Source organism: Salmo trutta, chromosome 28 (assembly GCF_901001165.1).
Source record: "Salmo trutta chromosome 28, fSalTru1.1, whole genome shotgun sequence".
Classification (NCBI taxonomy): Eukaryota; Metazoa; Chordata; class Actinopteri; order Salmoniformes; family Salmonidae; genus Salmo; species Salmo trutta.
The window spans coordinates 33,958,730-33,973,080 of NC_042984.1; the positions used below are offsets into that span (position 1 = coordinate 33,958,730).

The 14,351-nt window shown below is 46.2% G+C and overlaps 1 protein-coding gene across 3 annotated transcripts in view; it reads right to left on the reverse strand.

Annotated features, from left to right (window-relative positions):
* Nucleotides 1-14,351, reverse strand: part of LOC115166077 (phosphatidylinositol 3,4,5-trisphosphate-dependent Rac exchanger 1 protein) — a 106,687-nt gene that overhangs the window by 63,083 nt on the left and 29,253 nt on the right. For all 3 annotated transcript variants that reach the window (XM_029719736.1, XM_029719737.1, XM_029719738.1), the window contains exons 4-9: nucleotides 12,998-13,102; nucleotides 10,857-10,958; nucleotides 10,183-10,344; nucleotides 6,151-6,284; nucleotides 5,681-5,796; nucleotides 2,291-2,440 (exon numbers count right to left, since the gene is read on the reverse strand). In XM_029719736.1, the coding sequence (XP_029575596.1) occupies nucleotides 2,291-2,440; nucleotides 5,681-5,796; nucleotides 6,151-6,284; nucleotides 10,183-10,344; nucleotides 10,857-10,958; nucleotides 12,998-13,102 (769 nt within the window). The remainder of the gene's footprint in view (nucleotides 1-2,290; nucleotides 2,441-5,680; nucleotides 5,797-6,150; nucleotides 6,285-10,182; nucleotides 10,345-10,856; nucleotides 10,959-12,997; nucleotides 13,103-14,351) is intronic.

A 14,351-nucleotide genomic window follows, 5' to 3' on the forward strand; every position in this document is an offset into this window, starting at 1 on the left:
TTCTAAACCGTAACTCCACCATGGGGCTCTCTGAGCAGCTTAACTCCACTGTGGGGCTCAGTGAGCTGCTAAACTACACTGTTGGGCTCTCTGAACGTTGGAGCTCCATCATCAGGCTCTCTGACTAACTCAACTCCACCGTCAGCCTCTCGGTCCTGCTAAACCGTGGGACTCAGACAATTCCAACAAAATTTGCGGGGGTGCCAGAGCTGGGTGCTGCTGATGAAGGTGGGGTTGGATTACACTTGACAGCAGCTGGAGTGGATTCAAACAAAGAGTCATTGAACAGAATGGGGTCTGGTCCTGGTGCAAGGGGCCCCCGGCCCTGGCCTGCTGGTCCAGCTGTCAGAGCCTGTCCAGAGGCCCCCTCTTCCCACTCTCACTGGCACAGGCAAACAGGCTAACATGTTAGCCCACTCATTTCCCCTCAGCCTCCAGGAAAACACTGATAAGACGATCCCAGCCCCATCCAGCTGGCAGAGCAATAATAATGGATCTGTCTTGGGAGTATTTAAAAAGGGGCTACAACCAAAATGTCCAACTAAAGCCAGTGCCATGGCAAAACAGGGGGACATTTAAAAAGATTTGTGCTGGTGGAAACTGGGATTCAACAATGGGTTAGGTATCAATAGTGAAACGGGGATGAAAGGGATGTGGTCAAGCCTTCCAGATGTGGGCCAGGCCGGTGGTTCAGGGAGGGGGCGGGGTTGGGGTGTGGTGTGGTGAGGGTATGGGGTTGGCTGCACTGTGACTGATCTGGCATCTGTTAGCCTCGGGTCAATTTCCGCCTGCCGTAACCCAATACCCAACATGGCCCTTGGTACTCTGCAAAGCTCCACTTCTTCACTTCAGCCACAGGATCAGGTGACCGCTCGCACAAGTCCATGTGGAAGGCTCATTTGCTACATTTGAAATATTAAAGCTACAGTTGTTGTAAACAGCTAGAACACAGGTATGGTTGAACGTTCAAAACCCTCAGCTGTTTAAGTTGAATCCTTCCCATACACTTACAGCTTGGGTGGGAAGCAGTGGGGATTTCTGCCTCCAATGCTATCAGGTATCACCATGCCTACAGGCACAGAAGTCAGTAAAAGCCTTTCAAGCTTTATTAGCACACCCCAATGCGCACGCAAACACAAAGACAGGTGGCCAGTGCTGAACAGGTGTCCTCACTCCTCATGTGGAGACACTTGAAGTCAAAAGAGGGGGAAAGAAAATTGGAGGCAGTCATTACTCCTCTTGTTTAAGAGTGCTCAGCTCACAATGACGTTTTGAACAAATAATCCATCTTCCTCAAAATACATCTTTTCAATGTGTAGTCAAACAGTACCGCAAATAGCACATTTGAACTAGAGAAAGAGGTATTTTAGTGCCATTCTTTTTTTAGAGAGGGCCAAAAGATCATTTTATTCCAGTGCCAGGATGTTTTGGGTGTGACTCGATTTGAACACACTATTAATTACACAGTTCTGGAAAACTGCTCCCAAGCTGCCAATTCATGCCAAACGTCTGCAATCACTCCACACCAAGTCGCGAAACGGCATACAAAGTGTGTTACGAGCCTCATTTTCATGCCATGGTATAGATGGCTAGACAAAACAGAGAGAGAGAGCAGAGTGCTGTCACAGACTGACAACAACCCGTGACCGGTACTGTGTTGCAATACTCTCCAGTGGGCTGCCGTTTCTGGCAAGCTGCTACTGGCTGCTCTATTTCAGGCTCTTGCTGGAATCGAAGATTCTGTTTTTAGCGCATCTTGTGCTTGTTTGTGAATGAACTGTTGGATAGAGTGTGTTCTCCTCTCGGGAGTGTTGATTAGCAAACAGGGGTCTCGTACTGCATGTAAGAGGTGGCTGGCTCTTTCTTTCGCATGTTAACCTCCAGACTGGTCTTCTGCATTCATTTGGTATTAAAGTTCTAAGTCCTTATGCCACTGTCTTTAGGTATTTATGAAACAAAAGCCAGAGAGAGACAAAATGAGCAGTAAGTCATACCATAATCCACATACCATAAGCATACCACAACCGTCCTAGTGAGACATTCATTTGCATGCATACTGCATGATCTCTCACAACAGAGGGACTCCATTTGTAACCTCTTGCAAAGCTAACCATTTATTTATCTGAACCTTAATTGTGTTAGCTCACCATAGCATAGCGTTGTTGAGGTACTGTACAAGTCTATGAGGTCAGACAGTACAGCACAATCGGAAAACATGATAGCCTCACATTCTCAAAGGAGGGGGCAGGACTCCAAAAGCGAGGACATGCCCCTTTTTTGTTAAACTCACTCTCTCTCTGCTCTCGTTCCCTCAAGATGGCGTCGAGCCACTTCTGCTTGTCCTCCGAGTTCTTGGCCATGCAGACAAACCACTTGTTCTTGGCCGTGTTGTGGATCTTCCAGCCGTTGGTCACCGTGTAGTTGTTGCTGTGGTAGTCGGCTAAAACAAGATGTAAAAAACAATTAACGGACCATGGTACACACCCGACATGTGACTCCTCTTCGAGAAATAACCTTTATTACATTCAACCTCAGTGCTGTTGACGGACATTGATATTAATAGTGTTCTAGCTTGTCTTGGGGATAAAACATGCAGTGTTCATGAACTCGTGTTGACCTCAGAAGTAACAGGGAGGGTAATACAGCCCAGCCACAACACTCTCAAGCTTCACTTGTCCTTGAAATACCTCAGAGTTCAAATAGCCATCAGACTGTAAGTACTGCTAATTAAAATAACAAACAATAACTGACTAGTAAAAGACATCTTTCCGCTGACTCGACAGTAAGGTCCGTCTCGCTTCCCTCTCCTTGTCTCCCTCTCCTCTCAGCTCCATTCCAATTTGACCAGCTCTTTGGCTCTAGGTGACTGTAATGCATAATGAATGGACTGGGGGTAATGGAAGTACATTAGTGTAATGTTAAAAGGTCATATAAATAGATGTGAAACCCCCTGGCCCCAAGGGGGGGGAGAGAAGATGGGAGCATAAAAAAGGGCTAATGGTGTTGAGGTGTGCGTGTATCAAACAATAGTGGGACCTGGGAGGAGAGTAATGTTGTTGCATTCATCTAAATGAGTGTGATAAATGCGTTCACGCCAAAACCCTCTTTGAATTGTTCTTCGTGTGAATGGGAAACCTACCGTCAGTACATTTCAAGGTTGTACTCTTCAGTGGAAAAACACAGGCCCGACAAGACACAAACTACAAATCTCATTGTAACGGATTCACTCAATATCCTTATTACTCTAAACGTATTACTTTAAAGCAGGGCTCTCCAACCCTGTTCCTGGAGAGCTACCGCCCAGTAGGTTCTCACTCCAACCCTGTTCCTGGAGAGCTACCATCCAGTAGGTTCTCACTCCAACCCTGTTCCTGGAGAGCTACCGCCCAGTAGGTTCTCACTCCAACCCTGTTCCTGGAGAGCTACCGCCCAGTAGGTTCTCACTCCAACCCTGTTCCTGGAGAGCTACCATCCAGTAGGTTCTCACTCCAACCCTGTTCCTGGAGAGCTACCGCCCAGTAGGTTCTCACTCCAACCCTGTTCCTGGAGAGCTACCGCCCAGTAGGTTCTCACTCCAACCCTGTTCCTGGAGAGCTACCGCCCAGTAGGTTCTCACTCCAACCCTGTTCCTGGAGAGCTACCGCCCAGTAGGTTCTCACTCCAACCCTGTTCCTGGAGAGCTACCGCCCAGTAGGTTCTCACTCCAACCCTGTTCCTGGAGAGCTACCATCCAGTAGGTTCTCACTCCAACCCTGTTCCTGGAGAGCTACCGCCCAGTAGGTTCTCACTCCAAACCTGTTCCTGGAGAGCTACCATCCAGTAGGTTTTCACTCCAACCCTGTCCCTGGAGAGCTACCCTCCAGTAGGTTCTCACTCCAGCCCTAATCTAGCACAGCTGATCTAATAATTAGCTGGTTGATAAACTGAAATCAGGTTAGTAACAACTGGTGTTGTAGTTAAAACCTACAGGAGGGTAGCTCTCCAGGAACAGGGTTGGAGTTAAAACCTACAGGAGGGTAGCTCTCCAGGAACAGGGTTGGAGTGTGAACCTACAGGAGGGTAGTTCTCCAGGAACAGGGTTGGAGTTAAAACCTACAGGAGGGTAGTTCTCCAGGAACAGGGTTGGAGTTAAAACCTACAGGAGGGTAGTTCTCCAGGAACAGGGTTGGAGTTAAAACCTACAGGAGGGTAGTTCTCCAGGAACAGGGTTGGAGAGCCCTGCTTTAAAATTGTCAACTGAACGGTATAAAAAGCACAGATATTTCAGGGCTTCTACAATGCTACAAATTAACACATTAATACCCTTAGACACATCCAAGTTAGACACATACAACTGGCAGTGTAAAAATGGCACATGACCTTAGTCTCACTATTAGGTTATATTGTCTCTCTGAGAAACACAGAGAGAGAGAGAGAGAGAGAGAGAGAACATATTTTTCTTTGTGGTTACCTCTGAACGTACCAGGCGATAGGCAACAGCCCCGGGGCACAGAAAGGAGGCATGTGAGAGGAAGAAGTGCATTTCTACCCCTAAGGCCCTAAAGCAAGAGCTACATAAGAAAACAAATCAGACCTGGGTTCAAATAGTACTTGAAATCTTTCAATTACTTTGAATATTTGCTTGAGCCTGCCTGGAATGCAAGATATGTGGGGTTGGCAGTTTTGGGACAATTTTATTGTTTCTACGCGCCAGGTAAACTCAGTCAAGCAAAGCAAAAATATTTAAAACATTTCAAATACTACTTTAACCCAGGTCTTGCAAAACCAGGCTATAGTGCAATAAATCACTAGAGCAAAATGAGCAGAACAGTGTGGTAAGTTGGTAAGTTCCAGTTCCTGCAGCAGCAGCAGCTATCACAGAAGTTCAAAGGTGAGAAACGCAGGTTGTGCATCCTGTCTGAACCAATGTAAGACATTATCACTGCGAGCAAGCACTCGTCAAATTCATGTAACCTCCCTATCTACCGTTCCTCATTCAAAGTGAGAAACCTATGCAAGATTTTATAGTTACACCCAAACTGTAAGCACTCAGATTTGTATCACCTACTCCATCAGTGAATTCATGATCTTGTTTTTGTGGTTAGAGTTCAAATGAAACTAATACTATTGGTCTGTATGAATCCTAAGTAACACTGTAGCATAGATAGAATAGATTTGTGTAATTTGTTTATGATTTCACGTCAGCCAGACCTGTAGTGAGTTAATCCCAAATAAATCGAAAGAAAATGAAATGATCAACTGATGGAGGACAAATGTGATAAATGCCTAAACATGGATGAATGATTAGAGCAAGGGATGACTGAATGAATGAATGAATGAATAAATGGAGGGGTGAATAGAGGGATGATGTTCCTACAGTGTAGTGAAAAAGTATTTGCCCTCTTTCTGATTATCTCTATTTTTGCACATTTTTAATAGTGAATGTTATCAGATCTTCAACCAAAATGTAATATTAGATAAAGGGAACGTGAGTTTACAAAGACGACATGGGTCCCATTATGCCTGGCGAAAACCAAACATTGCATTCAACAGTAAGAACCTTAAAACGGTCAAGCATGGTGGTGGTAGTGTGATGGTTTGGGGATGCTTTGCTGCCTCAGGACCTGGACAACAGAAAAGGGGACAAATACTTTTTCACTGCACTGTACAGTATAGGAAGACTGGTGGGACTGGCACAAACCTGTTCCATCCTCCACGTTTTCCACCTCCATCACCTCGGTGTTGATTCTTCCTCGGAACAGGTACAGGGGACCGTTGATGGACTTGGTCCTCTTGGTGGACTTCTTCCCAGAAACCCTAGGAAATTGAACAGAAAATTGTAAAAGTGTTCTTTTTCTGCACAGACAAAAAAAAAATGTTGCTAAAAATATATATAAATACATTTTAAAAACTTCACAGTCCTGAAGCACGTGCACACACACACAACGTTAGGTGGACTTGTTTTGTTTGTATGTAAAATGAGCTTGGTACACACTACACAAACAGGATTTGGGGAGTCACTCGGTTTTTCCATGTCTGGCTTCTTTCTGCCACTGAATGAACACACGTTGTGCTCATTTCCTGTCACCTTCATGAGGCACTTACCTCTCCACCATCTCGCTCTCCTCTCAGTCACCCCCTCACAACATCTCCTCCCTCCCTCGTTCTCACCTGGACTTCCTCTTGCAGTAGACCAAGAGGTTGTCGAACAGGAAGAAGACTCTCTCCTGGATGTTGCCGGCTGAGATCTTGAGCAGGTTACCGTGGAGCAGCAGCTCGGTGCAGATGTCAGTCAGATTGGTGCCCTGGGGACAGTCAAGAGAGGACGGCACAATTAACCGCTGGTGCCTGTTGTCATCTCTCAACTCTACGTGTGTGTGTGTGTGTGTGTGTGTGTGTGTGTGTGTGAGGGGGGGGGTTCTTTGTGTGTGTACGTGTGTCTATAACAATGATTCTCTTTTACACAGCATGTGTTTACCTTCAGAGTGCACAACCCCAGTCGAACAACAAAATGCAGCTGTGAGAATTCACACATCAGATGACAGTGGATTTGGTTTATACTAAACTAAAAGTTTCATTGTGCTAATAGGATGGAATGAACAACAGACGACACCCTCACTCCTACTGCTTTACAACAGAACAATAGTGTATACAACAGTCCTTCCCTGAACTTTGCCAATGACCCTTAACACAAGACAAAAGTCAGCTGTGCACTGTTCTTCATCCCACAGTGGTTAGACAAGTTTCCAACTGGCCCCCGAACTGAACTGAACTGGAGGAAACTAGTCTAAATGGGGAGGAAACAAGATTTTGTTTAAATAGTGCCAGCTCTGGGTCCCAAAGGGACATCTGGTCAGACTTAGACAAAGCCTGCTTATTTTACCCCTGCAAGCCACATACCACTTGTACGCTGAGCTGAGACGTAACATGTGAAGTATTCCAGTTATTTCCCAACGTTTCCCTGATATGTAATGTCATGGCAGTGTTGGGACTCGTGTTATGACCGGTGGAAAGACGCTGCTATGACAGTTTAGTGGCAGGGTACTGCATGTGAAGTGTTGCTCAAACCTCGATAGTAAAACGTGAGTTAACCGTGCACTCCGCGGACTCTGTCTCCTCTGCAGCCATGGGATGAAAACCACAGATTCTTAAACTAAATGTATGTAGTCGCATGTATGCGCATGCACACAAACACTGTTCCTTTTATATATATGCGATCTGACGCAAGTTCTTAATTAAAAGATTCAACTCGTTTCATAATTCATTAGGTTTTCCGTTTTGGGGGGGGGTACATATTGCTGGTTGACGTCATCAAGTATGCATGGACGTGAACTCACACCGCACTGGACGAGAGCCAATTAAAACCTTTCAACGATACTAGGCCACGACTTGGTCAATGAGTCACTATTTAGTCATTAGATGAAGTCATTTTAAAGCAGTATTTTCAGGGTTTTACATTAGCTCACTGTAAACCAGAAGGCTAAAGGGATCCTTAAGGTTGACCTATGGGATTCTAGCTGTGACGTTAATTATGTATGGGGGTGTTTCAGAAATGGCATCATTACATATATAGTGCACTACTTTAGACCAGAGCCATATGGGACCTCCCCTTTGGCCTCTGATCAACAGGTAGTGCACTATATAGGGAATAGGGTGCCATTTCAGACAGGAATTCAATCAAACCTACACCAATGAAATTAATCACACACGTACTCATTTAGGACTGCCTCGTAAAGTAATGATTGGTAATATAGAGCGCATGTGCATGGATACATTTGTGCCATACACGTAGCCATAACAAAACATCATTGTTCAGTGGAACGCACCGATCTAAATCAACCGGGACTAAGCGTGCCCATGTGTGGACTCTGGATCTCCTGCCCCACCCCCATTTTTGGTACAGAGACACCAACCCTTCTTTTATGGTTGGACTTTACCAAATGTAACTGTCTCTTTGATGTCATTGAGAGCAAACCACTGTAGCCGCCCAAAACCAGACCCCCACCACCATCCATAATTGATTCCTCTGGCCACTACATCTCTGACAGACGCGCATAGCTCCCCCCCCAAAATAGGATTATCCTCACTCTTGTAGGTCAGGTGCATTCCAACCGGCCTAGCAGACGGTTTTACATTTCACCCAATCGATCAAATTCCATGTTTAACTGTGCAGGAAGGCGGGATGGAGGAATGGATAGAGGATGACAGAGAGAGGGATGGTGGAAGCAGGAGGGCTGTCTGTCTATCAGAGCAATGCTAATGCGTCTGGGCCCTGATTCTGCACTACTACCTCCCCATTAGGAGTGGAGAGGTGATTACACTGGAGAGTGGAGTAGTGGAGAGGTGATTACACTGGAGAGGCGATTACACTGGAGAGGCGATTACACTGGAGAGGCGATTACACTGGAGAGGCGATTACACTGGAGAGGCGATTACACTGGAGAGGCGGTTACACTGGAGAGGCGGTTACACTGGAGAGGTGGTTACACTGGAGAGTGGAGAGGTGATTACACTGGAGAGTGGAGAGGTGATTACACTGGAGAGTGGAGAGGTGGTTACACTGGAGAGTGGAGAGGTGGTTACACTGGAGAGTGGAGAGGTGGTTACACTGGAGAGTGGAGAGGTGATTACACTGGAGAGTGGAGAGGTGGTTACACTGGAGAGTGGAGAGGTGGTTACACTGGAGAGTGGAGAGGTGGTTACACTGGAGAGTGGAGAGGTGGTTACACTGGAGAGTGGAGAGGTGGTTACACTGGAGAGTGGAGAGGTGGTTACACTGGAGAGTGGAGAGGTGGTTACACTGGAGAGTGGAGGTGGTTACACTGGAGAGTGGAGAGGTGGTTACACTGGAGAGTGGAGAGGTGGTTACACTGGAGAGTGGAGAGGTGATTACACTGGAGAGTGGAGGAGTGGAGAGAGTAGGAATAATGGGCTAAAGAGAGGGACGTAGGTAGGGAGAGGGGTATTGCCTTTCATGAGGATGGACTGTGATACGGAGTGAGTAGACAGAAACTCTATGTACTCGTTCACTCTCAGACATGTTTTGACCTCTAGGGGTCAACGCAAAGTGAATCAGAGAACCAATCCCAAAAACAGATGTCCAACTGCCCCCACATCAGTGGCTAGAATCAAATGAGAGTTATTTGACAAAAATGCCAATAACAATCCTATATCAAGACAAGTCTGATTGATCTGTGGAAGGAACTGCGACGACATGGTGAATTTCTTTTTCCACATCGTTTATCCTTGTTAAACACACAACAGCCTCTTGTTTTGTCACATTTTTGACAGAGGACAATCACGGGGGTGAAACGGTGGCATATTTCATCAGAGCGAGGCAAATCTTGGCAGGCTTTGAGTGTGTGTGTGTGTGTGTGTGTGTGTGTGTGTGTGTGTGTGTGTGTAGGATGCCATTGTGAGGCCCTCTCTCTTTTTCCTCAAAGGGCCCCCGCGTGAGACTAGGCCCTGCCTCATCGAGCTCTGCCGATTGGGCAGGGTGCCCTTTGGCCTTCCCATGGCTCCTGAGCGGGCAGATTGTCCTCTCTGGGGCCCAGGGGGCCCGAGGAGAGTCAGGGGACAAGGGCTCTGTTGTGGAGGGTGAGGGAGGCGTGAAAAACGCACTGGGCACTCCGCTCCGCTCCCAAGCCCTGTCTGTGCCCTGTGCACACTGGTAATCTAGGGGAAGCTAGAGGAGTGTTTTACTGTCACAGAAAATGAAGTGGTGCTCAGTATTTGGTGGACTCTCGAAAACTGGCCTAAGCTTTTTCGCCACAGCAGCGACTGAGTCAATGAGGAGGACAGAGCGTGTGTGTGTTTGAAAACCATTGACAAATCTAAAAACTCTGAGCTTCCCTTTTCCATCTCTTTCCTGTCATTCAAACCATTTCTATATAAAGGAGAACCGTTCCTCTCTCTTCTTATCTTACTTCTCTCTCAATCTTTCTTCTCACCTCCCACCCCTCTCCATCCTCTCACCTTTATCGCACACTTCTCTCATCTTTCTAGCACCCCTTCCCTCCCTCCTCTCTCCCTGACCCCCCACCCTTCTGTCTCGACTCTCATCTTTAAACGCACAAGTCTCTCCCCCCCTTTCCACCTTTTAGTACTTTTCCCCCTCCTCCTCTCCCCCCTCCCTCCCTCCACAGTGACCTATAGGGTGCATCCTAGCCATGGTCTAGAATAGAATAGAATAGAATCCCTCACCTCCCAGCCCTCGATGTGCGACTGCAGCTGCTCCAGGGCCTCCAGTTTCTCCATCTGCCTCTTGGTCTCGTTGATGTTGGAGCACACTGCCTTCATGGCCTGCAGGGCCTCCTCCACCGCAGGGTAGTCGGCGTGCTTCTTCGGCGTCCGCTTCAGCAGCTCCTGGTGGGGGGGACAGGCGAGTAGAGTGGTCACTTGGTCAGGTCATTAACGGGTTAAAGCCAAAGTCAAGGCATCTTCAGTAGAACTACAGGATATAAACAGCCATTGATAATGTTTCAGAGAACAGCCCTGGTGCGTTGGGTGATAAGCACCATGCTCATTATTAGGAATCATCTCGACAGTATTCTGCAAAGAGTCAAGGGTGGATGGAGTTGCATTTAGAAGTGGAGAGGTCAGTTAAGACTGCGGGATGATGGATGAACAGAGCACTGGGGGAATGTTAGGATGGAGGGGGGAGCGTGGAGGTCAGACATAGGATAGTGAGGATGAAGTGGTGGGACGGAGGGTGCGGATCGAATTTTGCGGAGAAGTTGGAAAAAAAGGGAGAAATTGGACGTGGGGTGGAGAATAAAAGATCGTACGTGATAAGAGTGGCTCGGACAAGGTTGGAATGTGTGTTTATGTTCGTGTGTGCGCGCGTGTGTCATTCTCCTTGGGTCCAAGGGCCTTACCTTCAGTAGAAGGGGGTACTTGCAGATCCTCTGAATGGGCGATAGCAGGTACCCCTCCAGGGGAACGTCTGTGCTCTTCTTCCCTCCCAGCAGCATACAGTGCTGGAACAAAAACAAGACACAGATGTCAACAAAACGGTCATTTATCAAACAGGGACATCTATGACACATCCTCCATCTTCTTTGTGATTCTTCTAGAGATGTAAGTTGGTAACTCCACTAAAATGATAATGTGAAGTGGTTGAGGGCAAGAAGCTAAATCCAAAACGACACAGCATGTTGCATTAACAGCCTCCATGGGGATCGGGTGGCAAACTGGAACTAAAGTCATGCTTTGAAAAATGTACCCAAGAAATCAGTTTGGTGGCGAAACCCTACTGAGGAGGATTCTTCAGATGAGAGTGAGAGAGAGAGAGTGAGAGGCAAAGCTGGTGGGTTCTCTTCTCTGTGCTTTATTTTCCAGCAACCAGGTCTGTCAAATGCAAAGTCCCAGAGGGCAAGCATGAGCAGCATTCACCACAAGATCAAAGGCCAAACTAGATACGCCGCATGAAAATACTTTGGTGTAGAAAACAGAAAGCACATCATTGGTCGGGTATAGTGCACATATTTCATTTGAAATCACATTCCACCACTTTCAACTTCATAAGGCACTCTGAGAAGAAACAGCAGTGTCGTGCTCATGCAGTTTTTGGTTGAAGCTTACGCTTGGGGCTGGGGGGAGGAGAGGAGCGCAAAAACAGACTGCAGAATTGTGTGATTCCACAGATTCCAGCCGGCTTGGCAATCCTGACGCAATCCCCATCTCCTCCCTTCTCTCTCTAGTCTTCTAATCTGAACCTTATTTCCATCGGCGTGCCTGCAGCCAAACTCCCTCCGAGAGCTTCTCTTTGACCTCCTTTCAGCATCCTTTCACTTTTACTCCTCTCAGCTGTAAAGCTCTGTTCTGATGTCCGTGGAGAGACGGCGTACATATTCAGTGCTTGTCAATTAACATGGAAATATCAGCTCACATACCGCAAAAACATGGAAATGGAACGGAATTCAAGAGAGGAAACAGATGCGCCAATGGCTCTTCATGCCGCACCACCCTCAAATATCATTATAATACTAATAACGATTTGCATTTATAAATCGGGACTAATTAATGCAAAGCTTACATCCAAATGTGATTATTCATTAAGCCTCCAGGCTCCCTGCGATTACAGAAGGCATTGTCTCCACGTCAGAGTTCATCGACTGACTACACCACGTTCCCAATTCCCTCACTCCACATCATCCACAAAAAGCACTGTGGACTACCACGCATTTTGGGTTGAAACCAGCCTACAGCTTCAACCTGTGGAGTTCAGACTTGTAGCTTAAAGGGTTATTCCACTAAAAGTTGAAATGTATGGGGCGAATCCTAACATCCACTTACGTAAAATGTATCTTAGTCTCCCATTGACATCAATGCATGACTAAGTTTAAGACAAAAATTTGACTTGCGAAAGTTAGGATTTACCCCCATGTGATGTTCCACTAGCAGCCTGGGATAGAATGTACAGAACACAACTATAACAAGTTCAGGTCAGTCAATAATGAGACGGAGGAAACACATCGGTGTCAACAAGGCTCAGATCTTCCAGCCAGCCGTGCCAATGTACCGCAGCTGGACAGTTCACACCGACCATGACATCATCTTTGGAAGCGCAATCAAAGGCAGTTCCTGTGTTCATTGTTGAGGGGCAAGAAGGGTTGTCAAAACAAGGAAACAGCTGGACTTCTGGTGACAAAACGACCCTGACACACTCTGTGGTTACATCGTGAGTTTGCCAGAGTAACCAAGCAACCTTTTTCTGATACCTGTTCTTTTTTCTAACAAACATGTAAACAGAAGATGTGACATTATGAAGAGGATAGAGAGAAGGATGGTGATTGGGACAAAGGTGGAAAATGATGACACAGGGGAAGAGGATCAGGGAGAAAGTGGAAGGAAGAGGTGGACAAGAAGTGGTGGTAAAGGAAGAGGGAGAGAACATGGTGGAAGAGGAATAGAACGGGAGGAAAAATAGATCGAGGAAGAGAAGATTATTTTTCTTCAGAGAGAACGAGATGTGTAAAAAGACGGTGACAGTTGGTGTCAGCGGTGAGATCCTCACCAGGAGGAATGTCCTGATTTCGGGGATCTTGTTGAGCTCCATCAGCAGCCGCAGGGCTTTCTCGTGGTTACTGCAGTACTCCCCATACACCGAGAACCGCCCCTTCTGAAAGATGGAAGAAACACAAACCAGTTAGGACCTGATCTGATCCGAATAGAAAAACTTGGCATTGAATATTCTGGAACAGAATTGTTTAACAACTTTTAGTCAAACACAGATCTCTAGTGATAATGTCGCAACATCAGTTGAATTGAAGTATAACTCCTATACACATAATTCCAAACAATTAAGATTACAATTCTGATGAGATGTGCCTTCCTTATTTGGGTAAATACTGCACTGAGAAAGCACTCTGAACTTCCTCTATTCACACTGACATAGTTATAGCTAGTGGATATACTGTACTGTCCTATAGGTTTGGCCAATGAAGGCTTTCCTCATGATCACTTAGTAATATGATAGCTATGCACATAGGTTCCATGCATTATTTATCTCCCACTAGGGACAACGTATAGGCCTAAGGAACCTCTTCCTCAGAATTTAAATGTAGGCTTCAGCCCAAAACCCGATATATAGGCCTTCAAGTCATTTATTTATTTAAAAAAAAAAAAAATTCTACTGTATTATTGACTGTATGTTGTTTACTCCATGTGTAACTCTGTGTTGTTGTATGTTGTCGAACTGCTTTGCTTTATCTTGGCCAGGTCGCAATTGTAAATGAGAACTTGTTCTCAACTTGCCTACCTGGTTAAATAAAGGTGAAATAAATAAATAAATAAAATAAAAGGAAGTGAAACCAGCTTCAGTGTAGGGCCTCCTCACTCTGCTCTGGTTGGTACTGTAACCAAAACTGTGCTGCGGTCACCCGAAACAGCGCAGGAAGTGAAATCTTAGCTCGTGCCTGCGAAGCTAGCATATCCTCACAACCTTCAGAGAAACGCTACACTCGCTCTCTCTGAAAAGCTGGACGTGTGCATTTTAGGTAGCGACTTAAAAGGCAAGTCAATATAGAGGCACTGAGTCACTCCGTTGACGCTGTTAAGTTTGTTTTTTTGAATATTCAAATATTGAGCATGAAGTAAGAATGCTGCGTAGCATTTCTATCAGGCATCCAATGTTAAATTCATGAGGTCACTGTAAAACTGATGGGGCCAAGCACCATAAAAAAGGTTCACAGGGTAACAATCTCTACCAGGTGCTCCATTGGTCTCGGTGTCTCCCTCTTGCTCTCTCTCTCTCTCTCCATTCTAAATGTCGACTCTCACAGCTCTTTGGAAACAGTATATCAAAGACAACCTCAAGAGGCCATGCTGCTACAGCCTAGTCTAGCCTTCCATCCTCCACCTCCTCTCGT